Source organism: Grus americana, chromosome 1, assembly GCF_028858705.1.
Source record: "Grus americana isolate bGruAme1 chromosome 1, bGruAme1.mat, whole genome shotgun sequence".
Classification (NCBI taxonomy): domain Eukaryota; kingdom Metazoa; phylum Chordata; class Aves; order Gruiformes; family Gruidae; genus Grus; species Grus americana.
This window is the reverse complement of record NC_072852.1, coordinates 194,861,677-194,877,627: the sequence shown is the minus strand read 5'-3', so window position 1 is coordinate 194,877,627 and position 15,951 is coordinate 194,861,677. Positions and strand designations below refer to the sequence as shown.

General features: G+C 34.5%; 1 protein-coding gene across 15 annotated transcripts in view; it reads right to left on the bottom strand.

Annotated features, from left to right (window-relative positions):
• N4BP2L2 (NEDD4 binding protein 2 like 2) overlaps positions 1 to 15,951 on the bottom strand; it is a 49,530-nt gene that overhangs the window by 19,819 nt on the left and 13,760 nt on the right. For 5 of the 15 annotated variants that reach the window (XR_008577165.1, XM_054825766.1, XM_054825706.1 and 2 more), the window contains 4 exons: positions 15,667 to 15,791; positions 10,394 to 10,482; positions 9,961 to 10,037; positions 5,948 to 6,091 (listed from right to left, as the gene is read on the bottom strand). Coding sequence is in view for 11 of the 15 variants with exons in the window: in XM_054825706.1 (XP_054681681.1) it covers positions 5,948 to 6,091; positions 9,961 to 10,037; positions 10,394 to 10,482; positions 15,667 to 15,791 (435 nt within the window). In the remaining 4 variants the exon portion in view is untranslated. The other 10 variants (XM_054825746.1, XM_054825752.1, XM_054825775.1 and 7 more) reach the window with 10 other exon arrangements.

Sequence of the window (15,951 nt, the reverse complement as noted above, 5' to 3'; positions counted from 1 at the left end):
GCAGAGTCTTCTAACTGCAGCGTTCATAAAGTGAAAATAGTTTTGAAATTTTATCAGGTATACTTCACTGAATATTTAGCACATGTACCAAACAACAGCAAAGAGCTGCAAATGAAGCTCAAACACATATACTTGTCTTGCTTCAGATAAAAGATCTGATGTCCATACTTCTGTTGTCAAGATCCCTGTAAAGCAGTGTATTCGTCTTACAAGCAATACAGGAAAACAATCAGGAAAAATGCTAAATGGGGGAAAAGCAATATAGACAATTCACTCATGTCAGGTTCATGAGCCTTCAGAAACTCTTTATGGTTAAGAGCAAGATGTGGGATAAACTGTTCAGTAACTTCTTACAGACTATTATAACCTATAGTATAGGTTACCAAAACCTGTGGCTGATGAGGAAAGAAAAAATTATTACAAGTATCAAGAATAAAATAACAGCCAAACAGCATTATAGGCCCACGACTAAGACTGATTTGTAAATGATACAATAAAGCAATTAGAAATAAGTAAATGTTTATTCAGTCAGCGAAAGCAGCACTTCTTCATCTGTTAGCAATTTAAGCAGAGATTAAACAACATTCACTAAAGAATTCATGCTTTTTTAAATCAGTGGAGTTAGACAACATGCAAGCACATGTTCCAAAAGTTTTGCTCATAAAATATTATTCTACTACGTTTCCATAAAATCCTAGAATACTTAGAGTATCAGCAAAATATTTAAAAAGGACAAGCAGGATGATCTACACAATTATAAAACAGTTATTCTGATACCAGTTTGAAAAACCACAAAAGAAAAGTTGAATTTGATTAACAGCCCCAAAGAGAAAAATACTTAACCTCGCTAAAAAGACTGCAAGTACAACTGGAAAAATAAATAAAAAAAATTACTTCATGGATACAATATATTCTGACTTAGCATGGTATTGTTACAACAGCACTAGATATGGGTAAGGCAGACATTAGTCAAGGACTGCCCTACCTGAGAAACGAAGTAGCAACATCATCAGCTAAGAGGAAACTGCAAAGACCCGTTCCAGACACAATACTTCAATGCTTTTATTGTCCTTGATCTAGAACGACAGTGACAGTCTATCTGAAAAACACCACTTGCTGCTTCTCCATTACTACAGAAATAAATTAATTTGAGATGATCTGACCTTGACAAATCCTGTTACTACTTTATCAGCTAAATACTTAAAAGACCAGCTATGTTTTCACGTATTTTTCTGTGAACTCAAAATAAGCTGATTTACAGCTAATTTCAACCAATTAGCCTATAAAAAGAAAAAAAAAAACAAACCCAAAATTAATTTATGTACAAGTAGATTCTCACCTAGGAAATTATTACTAAAAAGCTTTAATCCCTACTCTTGCTCTTATTTCAAAAGATGAGAACATAAAACATTGAAATGAGAAAGTGTCACTGTAGAAACACTGAAGTGAAATATTTCCACATCCAATCTATATGAAACATCTGATCACTCCTAAATTGAGTACTTAACTTCCATTTTATGAACTGCATTTCCACACTATGTCTTCTTATTGCTTTTTACTGGGAATTGTAATACACAGCTCTGTTCTTCTGTATGGAAACTCCCTAATTCTCAACATATACCTAGTCACCTCATCTCCATGAGGTACCAGCACAGAGGGAAAACACTTCTTCCAGAAAACTCAATTGCTAGGAGGAAGCAGCAGTTAAAACTACAGGTATCACCCATGAATGTAAAAATAGAAAAGTGTGGGGTTTTTCTAATTTACTGAAAATGAATCCTACTGGTCAGCTCAAAGAAGAAAATACCAACACAATCTACCTCATGGCAGACAGACACAAAACAATCAAATATAAATGTTATGGGTCCCATCTCAGCTAGGCAAAGCCTGGTTTTCAGTTATCTATTAGCAGAGAAACAAAGAAAAACTACCATCCCTACAGCAGGTTTCAAGAGATACATGACAAAAGAAAATCTTGGCTTTTTTCTTAAAAACAAAAACTTAAAAAAAATATGCAGCATGACAAAATAGATTAAAATGAAAGAGGACATGACTGCAAAAACAGAAGACAGAATTCCTCACAGGAGATCACCTAACATCACATTTAAAAAAATAATAAAAGTGTTATATTAGGTTGTCGTGGTTTAATCAAGTCAGCAGCTCAGCACCACACAGCCACTCACTCACTCCCCCGGTGGGGTGGGGGAGAGTAAAAGTGAGAAAATCTGGGTTGAGATAAAGACAGTTTAATAGGTAAAGCAAAAGCCGCGCACGCAAGCAAAGCAAGACAAGGAATTCATTCCCCACTTCCCATCAGCAGGCAGGTGTTCAGCCATCTCCAGGAAAGGGCTCCATCATGCGTAATGGTTACTTGGGAAGACAAACGCCATCACTCTGAACATCTCCCCTTTCCTTCTTCTTCCCCCTAGCCCCTTATAAGCTGAGCATGACATCATTTGGTATGGAACATCCCTTTGGTCTGTCTGGGTCAGCTGTCCTGGCTGTGTCCCCTCCCAGCTTCCTGTGCACCCCCAGCCTGCTCGCTGGTGGGGCGGTGTGAGAAGCAGAAAAGGCCTTGGCTCTGTGTAAGCACTGCTCAGCAGTAACGAAAACATCCCTGAGTTATCAGCACTGTTTTCAGCACAAATCCAAAACACAGCCCCATACCAGCTACTATGAAGAAAATTAACTCTATCCCAGCAAAAACCAGCACAGAGGTCTTCTAGGGTTTGGTTTCATGGGTTGTGGGGTGGGGTTTTTTACTATTTTGTTAGTTTCTAGGTTTTTTTTCTCTAAACAAAAGTAAAAATACTGTCAAAGACAAGGCTGATGAAAACTTTTGATAACTCAGGAAGTAAATAAAACAAGAAACAGCAGTTTAAATGAAGCAGTAAAACTAGAACTTTTTTTTCTATAGGAACACGTAATCCTATATAGCTGATGCTAACTGGTCAGCTATATGAACCAAATTCTGTATGTTCTGCAAATTAATTCTCATTTAAATTTCATGCTTAGAAGAGTAGGATGTTAAAACTACAGCTGAGTATCTTAACTATTCTGTTTAAATTTACTTACCAAACATCTTGCTAGTTTGAAGCATGCAGCAGATAATGTTATGAATGCAAATTTGAAGTAAGGTTCTATGCATTAGTTACATTAAAAAAAAACCTGACACTTATTTCATGAAATATGATGAACTAGCAAATTACTAGAAATCTAAACTAACAGGGAACATCATGCTAGGTACATTATCATCAACAGGTATATTGCATAAAGACTATGCGAGATAGTAAGAACTTTTAGATCCTCAGTCTAACTGAACAGCGAGTTCTTACATTTCAGGGACATACTTTTTGACAAAATAAGTGATTTTCCTCATTTGTGAGGGAGCAGGAGAAACTCAATACCTGCAACATGTATTTCACATCATCTTTTTATTATTTTTACATGTAAATATTGCAGTGTTAAAGCAACTTCTGTCAGAGATAAACATATGACCATGACTGCCACATCCTCATGAAATATGAACATACCATGAAACAAAAATGTGTTACACAGGCAGCAATTCCATTGTGTTTTCACCTACCATGTCATTGTACTTACCTTGGAAAACAGCTTTATAGATTAAGCAGTTTGCAAGAAATGTTTGATGCAGTGCCAAGCTGCAAAGCATTCCTTTCTTGTTATGTGTCCTTTGCAAACTGCAAGCCTATTAGCGATCTGCATGCTTTGCATATCAAAAATACTCACCATCCACCAATAATTTTTTAGAAAGATAACACCTAAAAATGCTGCACCATTTTAAAACAGTACGAATTCACATCTATTTAAATACAAATTTCAGTTAGAGGGCTTCAATATCAATTAAATACTGCTAAAAAATCAGTTTCCTTTAAAAACTGAAGACAGAAGGTACCAAAAAATAGCAGAACATTTTTGTCATAGCTTAGCACGCTGTGTGAATGTTACATAAAGCCTCAATAAATTTTATGACTTCATTAAAGCTTAAAGGAATAAAGAGTAAATAAAATGAGTCTTTCTAAAACCTTTTTGTCTTCTTCCCACATGAAATATGCTTTCATGTTTAAATATAGAAACTTTGGGATAATTAAAGTATTACTGACCGTTTACAATTATTTCCATGACTTTTGAGACATGGAAGAAGATAACTATAAAAACTAATACACAGTAACATAATTGGTATGAATAACAGACAATGAAGGAAGACAATTAATATAGTTGGAGAGCTTGTTTTTATATATACACATCATTCAATATATTAACAATCCATGCACTACTGAAACATTTTAAATTATTTTTCAAATAATTAAAACAATTACTAAGACATGAAACTGCACACTTCAACTTTTATAACGAATAGAATCTCTTATGAAAATGTTACTGCAGATATACATTAAACTGTACAAATTTAGATTTGTACAATAGGAGTAAAACCCACAGAAAGATACTTCATTATATACTTGGAATTTCAACTTTCATGGTATTCAGACTTTAAAGATGAAGTAATTTTTAGGGCCTATTAAAAAATTGTATATAAATAAAAAAATATTATGCTGGCTTTAGAATTTTCAAAATTCTATTGGCTATTACACCAAATTAGTAGTAGAAAACCATGAAAATTCTTTTAGCTACGCACTCACGTTCTTGACAAAACTTCCTATTCAAGATTTACTCATTCAGAGTACAAGGAAATCAAATGTAGTTAGACCTGAAGATCGGATATTTCAGCTAGCAAGTTAGTAATAATGTTAATCTGTATAAAATCCTAAAAGCTTGAAAATAATAGAACTGTTGCACTGAACTACTAAAACAACACTGAAGACAAAAATGTTTTATTAATACAGCAAGCTGTTAGAAAGCAAGCAAAGCGAAAACTTACAAATCCATCATTTTTTAAGAGAAAAACGGCAGTAAATTAGTCAATCCCCATGCTGGCTCATACTTTGCTATGTGCAAAACAGATTACCATTGACTGTGCCAAAATCAGGAATGCAACATGGTTTTACAGAATTATATCCACTATTTATATTGAATTGATGCAGCCCAGCTGTGGACTAGGACTTGACAGCCTAATGCTTTATTTCATTTTTATCATAAATGAAAAAATTGTCTTAGACACAGCTGTGAAATTTTGGGGGTTTAGTGATAAAATTTAGGGGTTTTTTAGTCAGCACAAAGAGGTTGGTGGTGTGCAGTCACCATCATAGTTTATATACTACCACTGAGAACAAATAAACAAATTTTTACACAGTTTAAGGCTGGTGAATACTGTATTGGCAGAATGTTGCTTCAGCTGCCAGATGAGCTTCTGAGACAAAAAAACAAAACAAAAACCACAACCAAAACGAGAAAATACATGCCAAAATTTTGCCGATTGGCAATATATGCCAAATAGAAAAAAAAAAAAAGACAATCTGAGACAGAATTGTTTTTTAAAAAAATCTCATAAAAGATAAGGAGACTAAATTTCAATCATTAAAATTGGTTATTGCATAAATAACCTCTTCTTCTGGGGCTTTAATTCTCTTTTAAAAGATTCCTAATATGACCTCTTTAAAAAAACTGCTCAACAGTTACTTGATATATGACAACATCATTGTCTTAGGTTTATGAAGGAAGACTCTGCTATATGTCATACTATATTAAATATTTTACTAAAATCAAAGTTATTACAACTGTAATAAATATAGTTTTAAAAAACATTTAATGTACAATTTTATTTACATGCAAGTTCATTAAAGGAACAACCTCCAGAAGAAAATGGTCTTGAAAGAGGCCTATTTAAAATACAGAAGATCACTACTTTATTGGAGGTGATGATGTGTTTTAGAAGGGCAAGTAACAGATTTTTATTAACTGACTGCAACTGTGTTATCGGCTACTGGAAATACTGAAAGAATTCCATGAGTCTGTATTGCCTCCCCACCTATGTCTTCGGTGCAGAGGTGGCCTTTGTGTGTTTTTGTGGGGAGGTACCACTGAATTCATGACAATAGGTATGGATATTTGATATTCATATCGTTCCAACATCTGAGCAATCTTCTCACGAGTGACCCCATGTTTATTCCTCCTACAAAAATAAAAATTTAAATAAATTGTCTGGTATGTTTATATGTTTACAGTCTTCAAGAAAAAAACTCTAATTTCACAATTCTTCTTGCTTTTCATATTTGAAATTTCACTTTTATTACACTGTATTCTCATTCTCTCAGTATTCAACTTGTATTAAAGTTTATTTTAACAATTCACCATTGCATATGCTAAATAACAGAAAACAATACAGTTCTCCTTCATACAGAAATGTGATGTTATTCACCAGGACTATGTACCTAAATAATCCTAGAAAGACTTTGCTTTCCATTTATTCATCAGATTTTCATGGTATACTAGCTAATGAGTACAGGAATGAATAATGTGCAAACTATCATAAAAAAATGAAACTGTATTCAGAATGGAAGAAGTGGTGATCTCAGAAATATTTAGAATGATGCTGGCTCCTTAAGGTGTATTTTAGCAGTTTTCTTTCTAGGAAGAAAAGACTTAAGCAGAGTATTTCTCTCACAGACACTCTTCCCTGAGACAACATCAGAAGCTACAGTGATCATCACAAACAGCTCATTGTTAAAGAAGTCCAGTAGCAGCAACATGTTGAACTTATCAGTTAACATTTTTTATTTTATTCATGAATATGAACAAGGTTAATAGTAGAGAAAAAAGCCAATCCTCTAGAAATATGGGGATTCTATAAAGCACTTGACTCTCATGACAGAAAAAACACAGAACAGGAAGTCTAAGTCCTTTTATGCCAAATGGTGGAAGCACAAAGTTATTCAGTATTTTCTGTATCTTAGTACTCTTAGAAAAAGATTACAGCTCAAGTGCTCTGGGCATAAAGTGCATACGCATCCACAATTGAATGGACTTGTGTATAATCACTTCATAAATGAGCAAGTGCTTTTCCTTAAAGAACAAGGCAGGATAACAAAATCACTGACAGCAAAAATCGCACCAAGCATAGAAATTAATTTTAAAAACGAAACAAATCTGCTGTATATTTAATACTGGGATCTCCTCTTCAGGCTTGTCTTCACTCATCCTTTGGCAGCTTGACTATTGCTGAAAGAGCGTAAAGCCATCTATCCTTAACCCATACAGATGTACCAGCAAAAGCTCCTAACAGATATTTATACCTTGGAAGCTGCTTTTGCCTGGAGGAACACAGAATCTATTGATAAAAGCAAAGTTCTGTTTACTATTAAATGCTTCTACACTAGAAGAATCTTATATACGAATATGCTGACAAAGTAATCCTGCACAGACATTATTACTTAACAGAATTAGCACAAGTTTGACGAAGTCAATAGCAAATCGCAGTTTTATGATTACACTGAAGGAAAAAGGATTACATTAAACGTGTTTGCACTTCACTTCTGTGTAAAGTTACACAGTAGGTAACCTTTTTTTAAATTAAAATATCCATCCCAAAATACAGATTATACACAGGATACCTGTTACTCCCCAAAAGCTTCAATCAAATGTATACTTCTTTTTAAAAAAGTTCTAGTTCCCAACTGATCAGCTACTCAGAAACATGACAGAGGGTAATTTTTTCATCCATTAAAGAAAATAATAATAAAAAAAATCTGTCTCTTCTACCACTGATTTTACCACTCTCTTGTTCTCTCACCTGCAGTTTTCAAGATTTCCTAAAAAACGGTATCAAAGTACAAAATCCTTTACATAAAAGTCTAAATGCTATGCAAGATGTCTTGACCACTACCGCAAGGATATGTCTGTAGAGTCAAGATGTTTTCACAAAAGTACACAAAACTAAACTAAAAGCAAAATCACTCATGAGTGAGTCTAAAGATAATTTGTACCTCACAGGCACAAAAAAAGACACTGACATCTATTTCACACTAAAACATCCGTCACATTTTTGACATCAAGAATTCACCCAGTGTTGACCTAGTGAGCCTTTTCACAGGTTTCTCAAACACACCAAGCGGTGGAAGAAACAACCCTATAAATATAGTATCTAGAAATCCACCTGATTTCTCGAATATCGGTATATTTTATCACTTGATAAAAGTTACTAACAATCTACATAGTACCACTACAAAAAAAAAAAATACGGATCATGTATCCGAAATACAAGAAAAGTCTTTTGCTAATTGAAGTACAAGCTAGTGTATTTTTTTTTCAACTATCAGAAACAGTGTCTTAAGCAATCCTGTTTAGGACAGAATTAGAACGTATGACTCCAGACAGCTAATAAAATTACCCAAATTTATTATTAGCATAGTATTTGCCCAGGTACTGCACAAAATATTGAGCTCAAAATTCATAAGGAGAATCCCAAAACTACAATAACATCTATATCATTATCTATTTCCTAAACACACGAATATGGGAAAAAACACCCCTTAAAAACTGAGCCCTCGCCCCAAGCAACTGAGAAACAAAATAAACCTCACATCATTACCTTTCCTAAACTCTCAAAAAACAGACAGTGGGCCTCCATTCAAATATTTAAAGCAAATGGAGCTGCTAAAACATTTCTAGGAAGCTGTTAACAACTGGTAGCAGTACTTCACAGTTCAAGTGTTGTCCTTTGGTTTTGGGAAAGATAACTCCTACAATTAATTACCAGATAATGAGATTAAATGGTAACAACACTTCACATTTGTTTATCCTGTTACCTGTTAAGACCATGTGAAAACATGAATTTTCCTGGAAAATGAGTGTCTCATGTAATGGAAATTTCACACGTATCATCTTAGAAATGTCTGGTTATTAAAACAGCTTCCTAACTTGGCTTTGCTGCACCCCAAACTAGAAAAACTTACTAGAATCCACCCTACAGAGAGAGGACTCCATCTCCACAAATAAGTTAGTGGTAACTTAGGAGCGAAAGGTGAAAACTTTAAAAAATATATAAACACAATAAAGTCCAAGTCAGTAACGTAAGTATTATACACACATCCTTCATGCATTGTCGGGGCTACTTTACAAAGCTGAAACAATTATAAGGCAAGTCATCTGGAAGCATATAAAATGACAATCAGTGAGAGAACTCTGTGATCAACCACAAAAATATTACATTACATTTCAAACAATGAAATATCCTTAAGTTGGTTCAATACCTCATAGTTTCCTAAAGCAGATACATCTGATGAGGCTTTGGGCAACGTGGTCTAGTGGAGGGAGTCCCTGCCCGCAGCAGGGGGGTTGGAACTAGATGATCTTTAAGGTCCCTTCCAACCCAAACCATTCTATGATTCTATGATCCGAGACAAGAGACATTAACCAGGTGTAATAAGCAGCTTCCCAGGCACTCTCACAACCCAGAAGTACAATGACTACATTCAACAATACTCTAAGTCAGATCCTCTGAAGACTGGGGACAATTTCACAAAATCTTGCAATAAAAGAATCTAAAATATGAGCTTTCTTTTTAACCTTTATTGATTAGCAATGGACTTCTGTTCTTTGACACTGAGACATCTATAAAAGTAGAAAAAACAAAGCACTTATATTGATGCACTCCTTGCAAAATGCATAATTTCTTTTTGTCTTCTATCTATTTCTTGCATTTTGTAGCAACAAATCTCTCAGAATAATTATTCATTATAATAGTAATGATTCTTAAAAGGGTCAATTGCTTTTACACTCATGTCCAACAAAATTTTAATATCGATTTTTTTGGCCAACAAGACAGGTTCTCTATTTATTTGTCTGTTTGTTTATCCACAACACTTCCATTTAGAGGTACATCTCAAAATGCCTATTTAAATAAAATACATTTTATACTAGTAGTTTTTTTAAAAAATCAGATACTGAATAAAATATAACATACTACATATATATTTACGTGTGTATATTTATCTACCTATCTCTATATATAAAGTACAATGATTTCTGTAATATAAACCTTACTTTTCTAATTCTTCAGGATCAAACTTCCACCAAGTATCTGGCTCATGGAACTCCACTCTGTATCCTTTTTCTAGAGCCTGCAGCAAGCAAAGAAAAATGTGTGATATGTGTATCATTATTACATAAAATGTAACAAAAACTTTATAGACCAGTATAACAAACAGATGTAGTTAACTCTGTGGTGGTAGCATGCTGAATTTCACTTACCCCCAACCTGTCTTAGCTTTCATTCCAGCCTAAGCAGATTAGATCAAGTCAATAGTTAAATTGGTCCAAACTATCGCTGTACCAATTACTGATCGTATCAATAAGCAGTCTCTCTTTAGAAACTTGAGAAGGGAAAACGTTTCTGGACAAAACAGACCAACTTATCACATGTGAAGATAAGTTTGCAAAGTTTTAACAGATGATATAATCACACAACAAAACCTACCACTTCCACATATGGCTTCATTTCCCAGGCTTGAGTATTAGTGTTGTCTATTATAACTGGAGATTTTCCCTGCTCCATTGCTTGCTTTGCTGCAATGAAAAATAGTGCAAGTTAATAAACAGCTATGTAACTCAAAATGATAAATATAAATAAACTGTTCCAGATGTTTTTTGCACTAATCTGATCTGATTGAAACACGCTGTTCTAAGAAAAGGAATAAAAGCACTGAAAGAGACAGGAATGGAAAGAAGTAGAGGCAAGAACAGAAGAAAGATTAAACAAAAGGCATAAAAAAGCCAGGTGGAAGTGAATTGATGCAAAGGGGTAAATGTGAAGTGTAGAAGTCAAAGCAACACAACAGAACTGCTCTAAGTCTGTGGCCTGCTTAGTACAGAGATCCTGGCATGAAACCATATCTTGCTTCCAGCTTTACTAGCCCTGCTGGATAACACGTTGTGCATTCGTAACCGAGATCTGTGGTTAGGTATTGCAGTTCTTCAACAAAATGCTAAGAAATAGGTGATTTTCACAGAAAGACATTACATATCTGAAATATCTCTGAGATCTATTAAGAAAAAAATTATAACCATGCTGTCTTCGTTTGAATAATGTTTGAACTCACTGGTCAATTTCTACCAAATCCAAAAGAGGGCAGAAGCTTCAGGAACAATAAGCTGCTTCTGAGTTCTACAAAACAGCAACTGGTAAGAAGGCACATTCAAATTAGCATCTTTACTGATGGAAAGACAGACAGAGCAGAGCTGTGATGCAATTTATTTGGCAGGACACTTACACAGTAGCATGCTTTTAACTTTGGACCAGCAAGAGTGTACTGCTTCTTACTCAGCAGAAGTATCCTAGAGATTACAGTGCAGAACTTAGATTGGTTGGAGGAGTTTAGGGGACAAAATATGCAAATTTGTTGGCTACCTGAGATTCACCAGCTCCACAGCACAGAAAATATTTTAACATTACCCTGATGCCTAAAATGGTATCTCTTCATAAGCCCAAGACTGCTTTAGTCTTGATAAATCAATTAAGCATCTATCTTATGCCTAAACCTAACTTTGATCTTGAGATCAGGCCTTCTTCTACATCTCTTAGTTAGTCCAGAAAGCATTCTCAGAGGACTCCTAACTCACATTACTGCGGTTTGTCCCCAAAAAACCCAACACTGCATAACCACTTTTTTTGAGCACATCTAGAGAGCATGATTATGACATTTAGCTTCTACATAATGCTATGTAGGACACTTACCCAAGGAAGTGAAAAACTCAAGTTCTATACCCTTATCAGCTTGATATCCACCTCCATTTTATACAAACCGAGACAGCAGTTAAGCTATTCTTATCAAAAGTTCAACTCTTTTCACCAGAAGTTCAGGAGGAAGTCCTGCAGAATACTTTTGGGACAAATGGGCTACCTCAAATTTCTTAGTTTTAATTCCCTTCATCTTTTTATTTTGAAAGCAAGACCTCTGCCATTCTTTGCAGAAAGGGACACAACTTTTATCTCTTTAGAAAATACTTACTTTGTGCATGAATCAGTAAATAAGGGGTTTTTTGCTGCCTGAAACTAAGCCAGGTGGAGGAGCAGATTTCTACCTTATGATTATCAGATTCATGAAGAAGATTCCTTAACTTCTACAACTACTCTGAAGTATCTCACAATTGAAAGTAAGGCCTTTAGAAAATTTACTCCTCAGCTTCTTTGTGCCTCAGTTAATCAGCAAAAGCATAATTCCTTATCTATTTTACAGAAGCATTGTGAAGATGAATTCCATTAAAAAAAAATTAGTTGCTCTGATGCTACACACTGAAACCAAGAAAAAAAATAAATTAGCTAGTTCTAAGCAGTACTAGCAACGAGAGCCACAAACACATCAAGAATTTTACATTTCAAAATTCTTGCAGGAAAAAAAGCAAAAGGATTCTTCTTTTAAAAGACACAGAAAGGGTGTGCAAGCAAAAAATAAAGCATTACGCTTGCAAAGCAAATCTCTGAACCTTAGGAAATACCTGAAATAAGGCTGGGAGTACAGCAATTATAGGGCATATTTATTACTAGACTGTCCTTAAACACGTGTTTGTGCACTATTTCCTCCCATATACTCCTACCTCTTTCAGCACACGTGATGGGCTTGTTCTGTGGTTGAATTGAGGGTATGTATCAGATCATCAGCATGACCCAAGCATTCCTCTTTTTTTTTTTTTGTGTTGAAGTAATCGTGAGGTATGTAATGAGTAAGTCAGGATGACTGCAAAGGGAGAACGATCATCTTTTGGTGAATGCTCTTGAATGTCACCCCATCTCTTTCCAAGTGGCCGCTACTTTGCATGATCTTCATTTTCTGGCTGCCCAATTTCAAAAGTTAGAGGTATCATTTACAGAAGTGAGATGAACTTACCTGAATATGAAGACAGTGAAAATTTATTCTGATTATATGAAGTTGAATTACTACTACATACTGTGAAGAAAATATCTAAATTGCTAAGTTTGGCATCCAAAATAGGAAGATGTTTTTAGCAACAGTGCCTAAGTTTGCCAATGAAAAATTCAGAATATAATACCACCAGTGCTCACAGAAAAGTTAAGATGATGAACTAGATGAAAGAACTGAAATATGTGAAGCTCAAAATACTAAAATTACATTAATGCGAAAAAGTTGCCAGGAGAATTAATAATGTTCCATTAAACAAAGTTAAAATAGTATGCATTAAATGAAAAGCAGGATCCACAATGAATGTAAGGATTAAAAAAATACATCTGTTGAATACCTGCCCATTTAATGAACACTGCTCAATCTGTACACTGAATGAAGCAGGGATCTGAAGGAAGAAAAACCCTGAGTTACTGTAGAGAACTAGGGATTTATCTGGAGGGAAATCAATCCGTACAATGGAAAGAAATTACATGAACAAACTGGGAAGTAACTTTGTAGCTGGAAGGGAGGAAAAAAGCCAAGATAAAATATGTTCCAACAGAACACTAAGAATTGATGGAAAAAGCTATATTAAAAAAAATAATACATATTGCCCTGGCTTCATTAACCTGGCATAAGTGATCTGAAACCCAAATGTAGAAAAGATGTCTGGTAGGCTGACAGAAACAAGGGAAAGTTCCTGAAATATGCAGAAAAGATTCATAAAGGTAGCAAGAGAATAGACAATTTTGTAATGAAGATAATGGGACCATCATTAATTTACAAACGCTTGTCAAGACAGACAACTACAACTCACATATTCTATCTACCTTTTTGTTTTAACTATGGAGCTAAGTACTAAGTGTCCTGATGTAATACCTCAGATAAAATTTTGTTTAAAAGTAAAAAAGTTACTAATTAATTTTATTAGTCACTGTCAAAACCAAACCAAACAAAAACAGTTTTAAAAAGCAGATAAACCCCAGCTCAACCTGTCAAGTCAACAACGTTAAAAACACAAAGGCAGCCAAAGTTCCAGTAGAAGTGGCAGGAGGAACTAGAACAGGAGACGCTTAGCAAAGCCACAAAAGTAAACTTAAAACTCTGTAAGAGTGACACTGATTTCACAATTAAAGTCACAACAGCAAATTCATTCTAGTATTTCCTAATATTTGTGCACCTGACCTTACAACCTTCACGTTAAATGTGTATGTGTTTTAGTATCAAGGGTATGTAATTCACTGTCTTATAAACATTACAGAGTTTGAAATGCTGTTCATCTAAAATAATTTTTTATCCCTAATGGGTCTCACTTATAACCATTTTTTTCCTCGTACTTACTATGTTATAGATTCACTCTCTCCCCAAGAATGAGAGGAGGAAAACTTTAACAGAACAATTTTCTGAGTTGTGAAGAAAGTAAATTTTTGCCTTCTCCATAATTCTGACATAAGGATTACAGAGCTGTAGGTAAATATATTGTAATATGAATATCAGGAAAGATATAATTAACATATACAGCTATATGAAACTTTAACCTAGACTAGACAAGAATCCTAACTATCAGGATTACTAGTCCTCTGAAGTTCTCATTTTGTGTGTTTTAAGGATCCACACACAAATAAAATCAAGAGCTACTGAAGTACTTCAAGCCAGAGAGCAAGAATTGAGTATAACTTCAACTGAGCGCTATTCTGGCAGATGTTTCGCAGTGGGGGTATTCTGTAAAACACAGCACAGCTGTTTTTATTCTTGGTATCGAAATGACTGAATAACTAAATTATACACAGTTCTGGGTACAAAAACCACTGTGTAACTAAGTGGTGCAGAACTAGAGAGATCTTAAGGTCTAGTCAGAAACAGCCAGAAGCCATTATCAAGTGAGAACTGTTAGGTGGTATTATAATTGTGAAGTGTTGAGCTCTCCCATCCATAAACTACTACCTTATCAACTCTTCTGCTCCTTAGGCTCCTACTTGGAACTTCATTCAAAGTATTTATAAAGAGCACTTTCGAGGTTAAAGTGCAGCAATAACAACTGATATTCTGATGATTTCTCAAAAAAAAAAAAAAATCCTTAACTGTTCATACAGAAATGGTCCCCAATGTACCAGAAATTTTGCATTAGGGTGAGGAGGGGAGGAAAGAGATTTTCTTTTTCCTTGGCCCTCTGTATCTTTTGATGCAAACAAGTAGTCCTCTAGACAAGAAGGGAACTTCTGCTTGAGACACTGCAGCACAGAGAATAATCTGCATGGACAGGCAATGGAGTTGCTCATTTTGTCCACTCCTTGGAGCAGACCAAACAGATAATGAGATTCTTCGAAAACTGCTACAGAAAGAGCAAGAATCTGTATGCTACCCTTCTTATCGCAGGTATCTACTTCTTTACTAATTAAACCCAACCTTTGGACACTGCTAGGTATTAAGAAAAATGACTTAAAGCTGCTAATCTACACAAGTGAACTAAAATCTTCCAATCTTCCTCAGAAAAACTCTTCCATAAATTTTGGGTGTATCTCAGATTAGTGAAGATACTGGAAAAATAGGATACTCAATTCTGCCACCAAGGTACTAGTATCAAATATAACAAATCAGCAGGTCATAGCACAAAGAAGAGAGATTTTCTATTTTTAACTCTGAACCTTCTATAAGCTCAAAATTTAATGTATATATACACATTAATTAAATATAAAGAACACTTTAAATATATACTTCTATATATCCTATACTAAAAATATATATATGTACTCCTTTTCATATAGACTATTAACACACATGTACATTATCATATATTTTTGTTTTCTAAATATAAGCATAATTTAATAGGATTCCTCTTATGCATTCAAACCTCTCTTCTGGTTCCAGTCATGGGCATCACCAAGCTGAGCAGCACTGTATGTATATCCATCTTGCTGACGAAAATAATCATCGGTGCTGAATATAATGCCATCACGACTTTCACCAAGTAGAATACTGTTAAACAAAGGAAAATGTAAAAATATTTTAACTTTTATTTCTCAGATAGAAAAAAAGACACAGAAAAAAGATTATAGCTAAAATAAACTGAACTGTGCCCTATTTCTGAACTTCTTGCAAATTTCAAACATGTTTATAAAAGTACACTCATATGTAT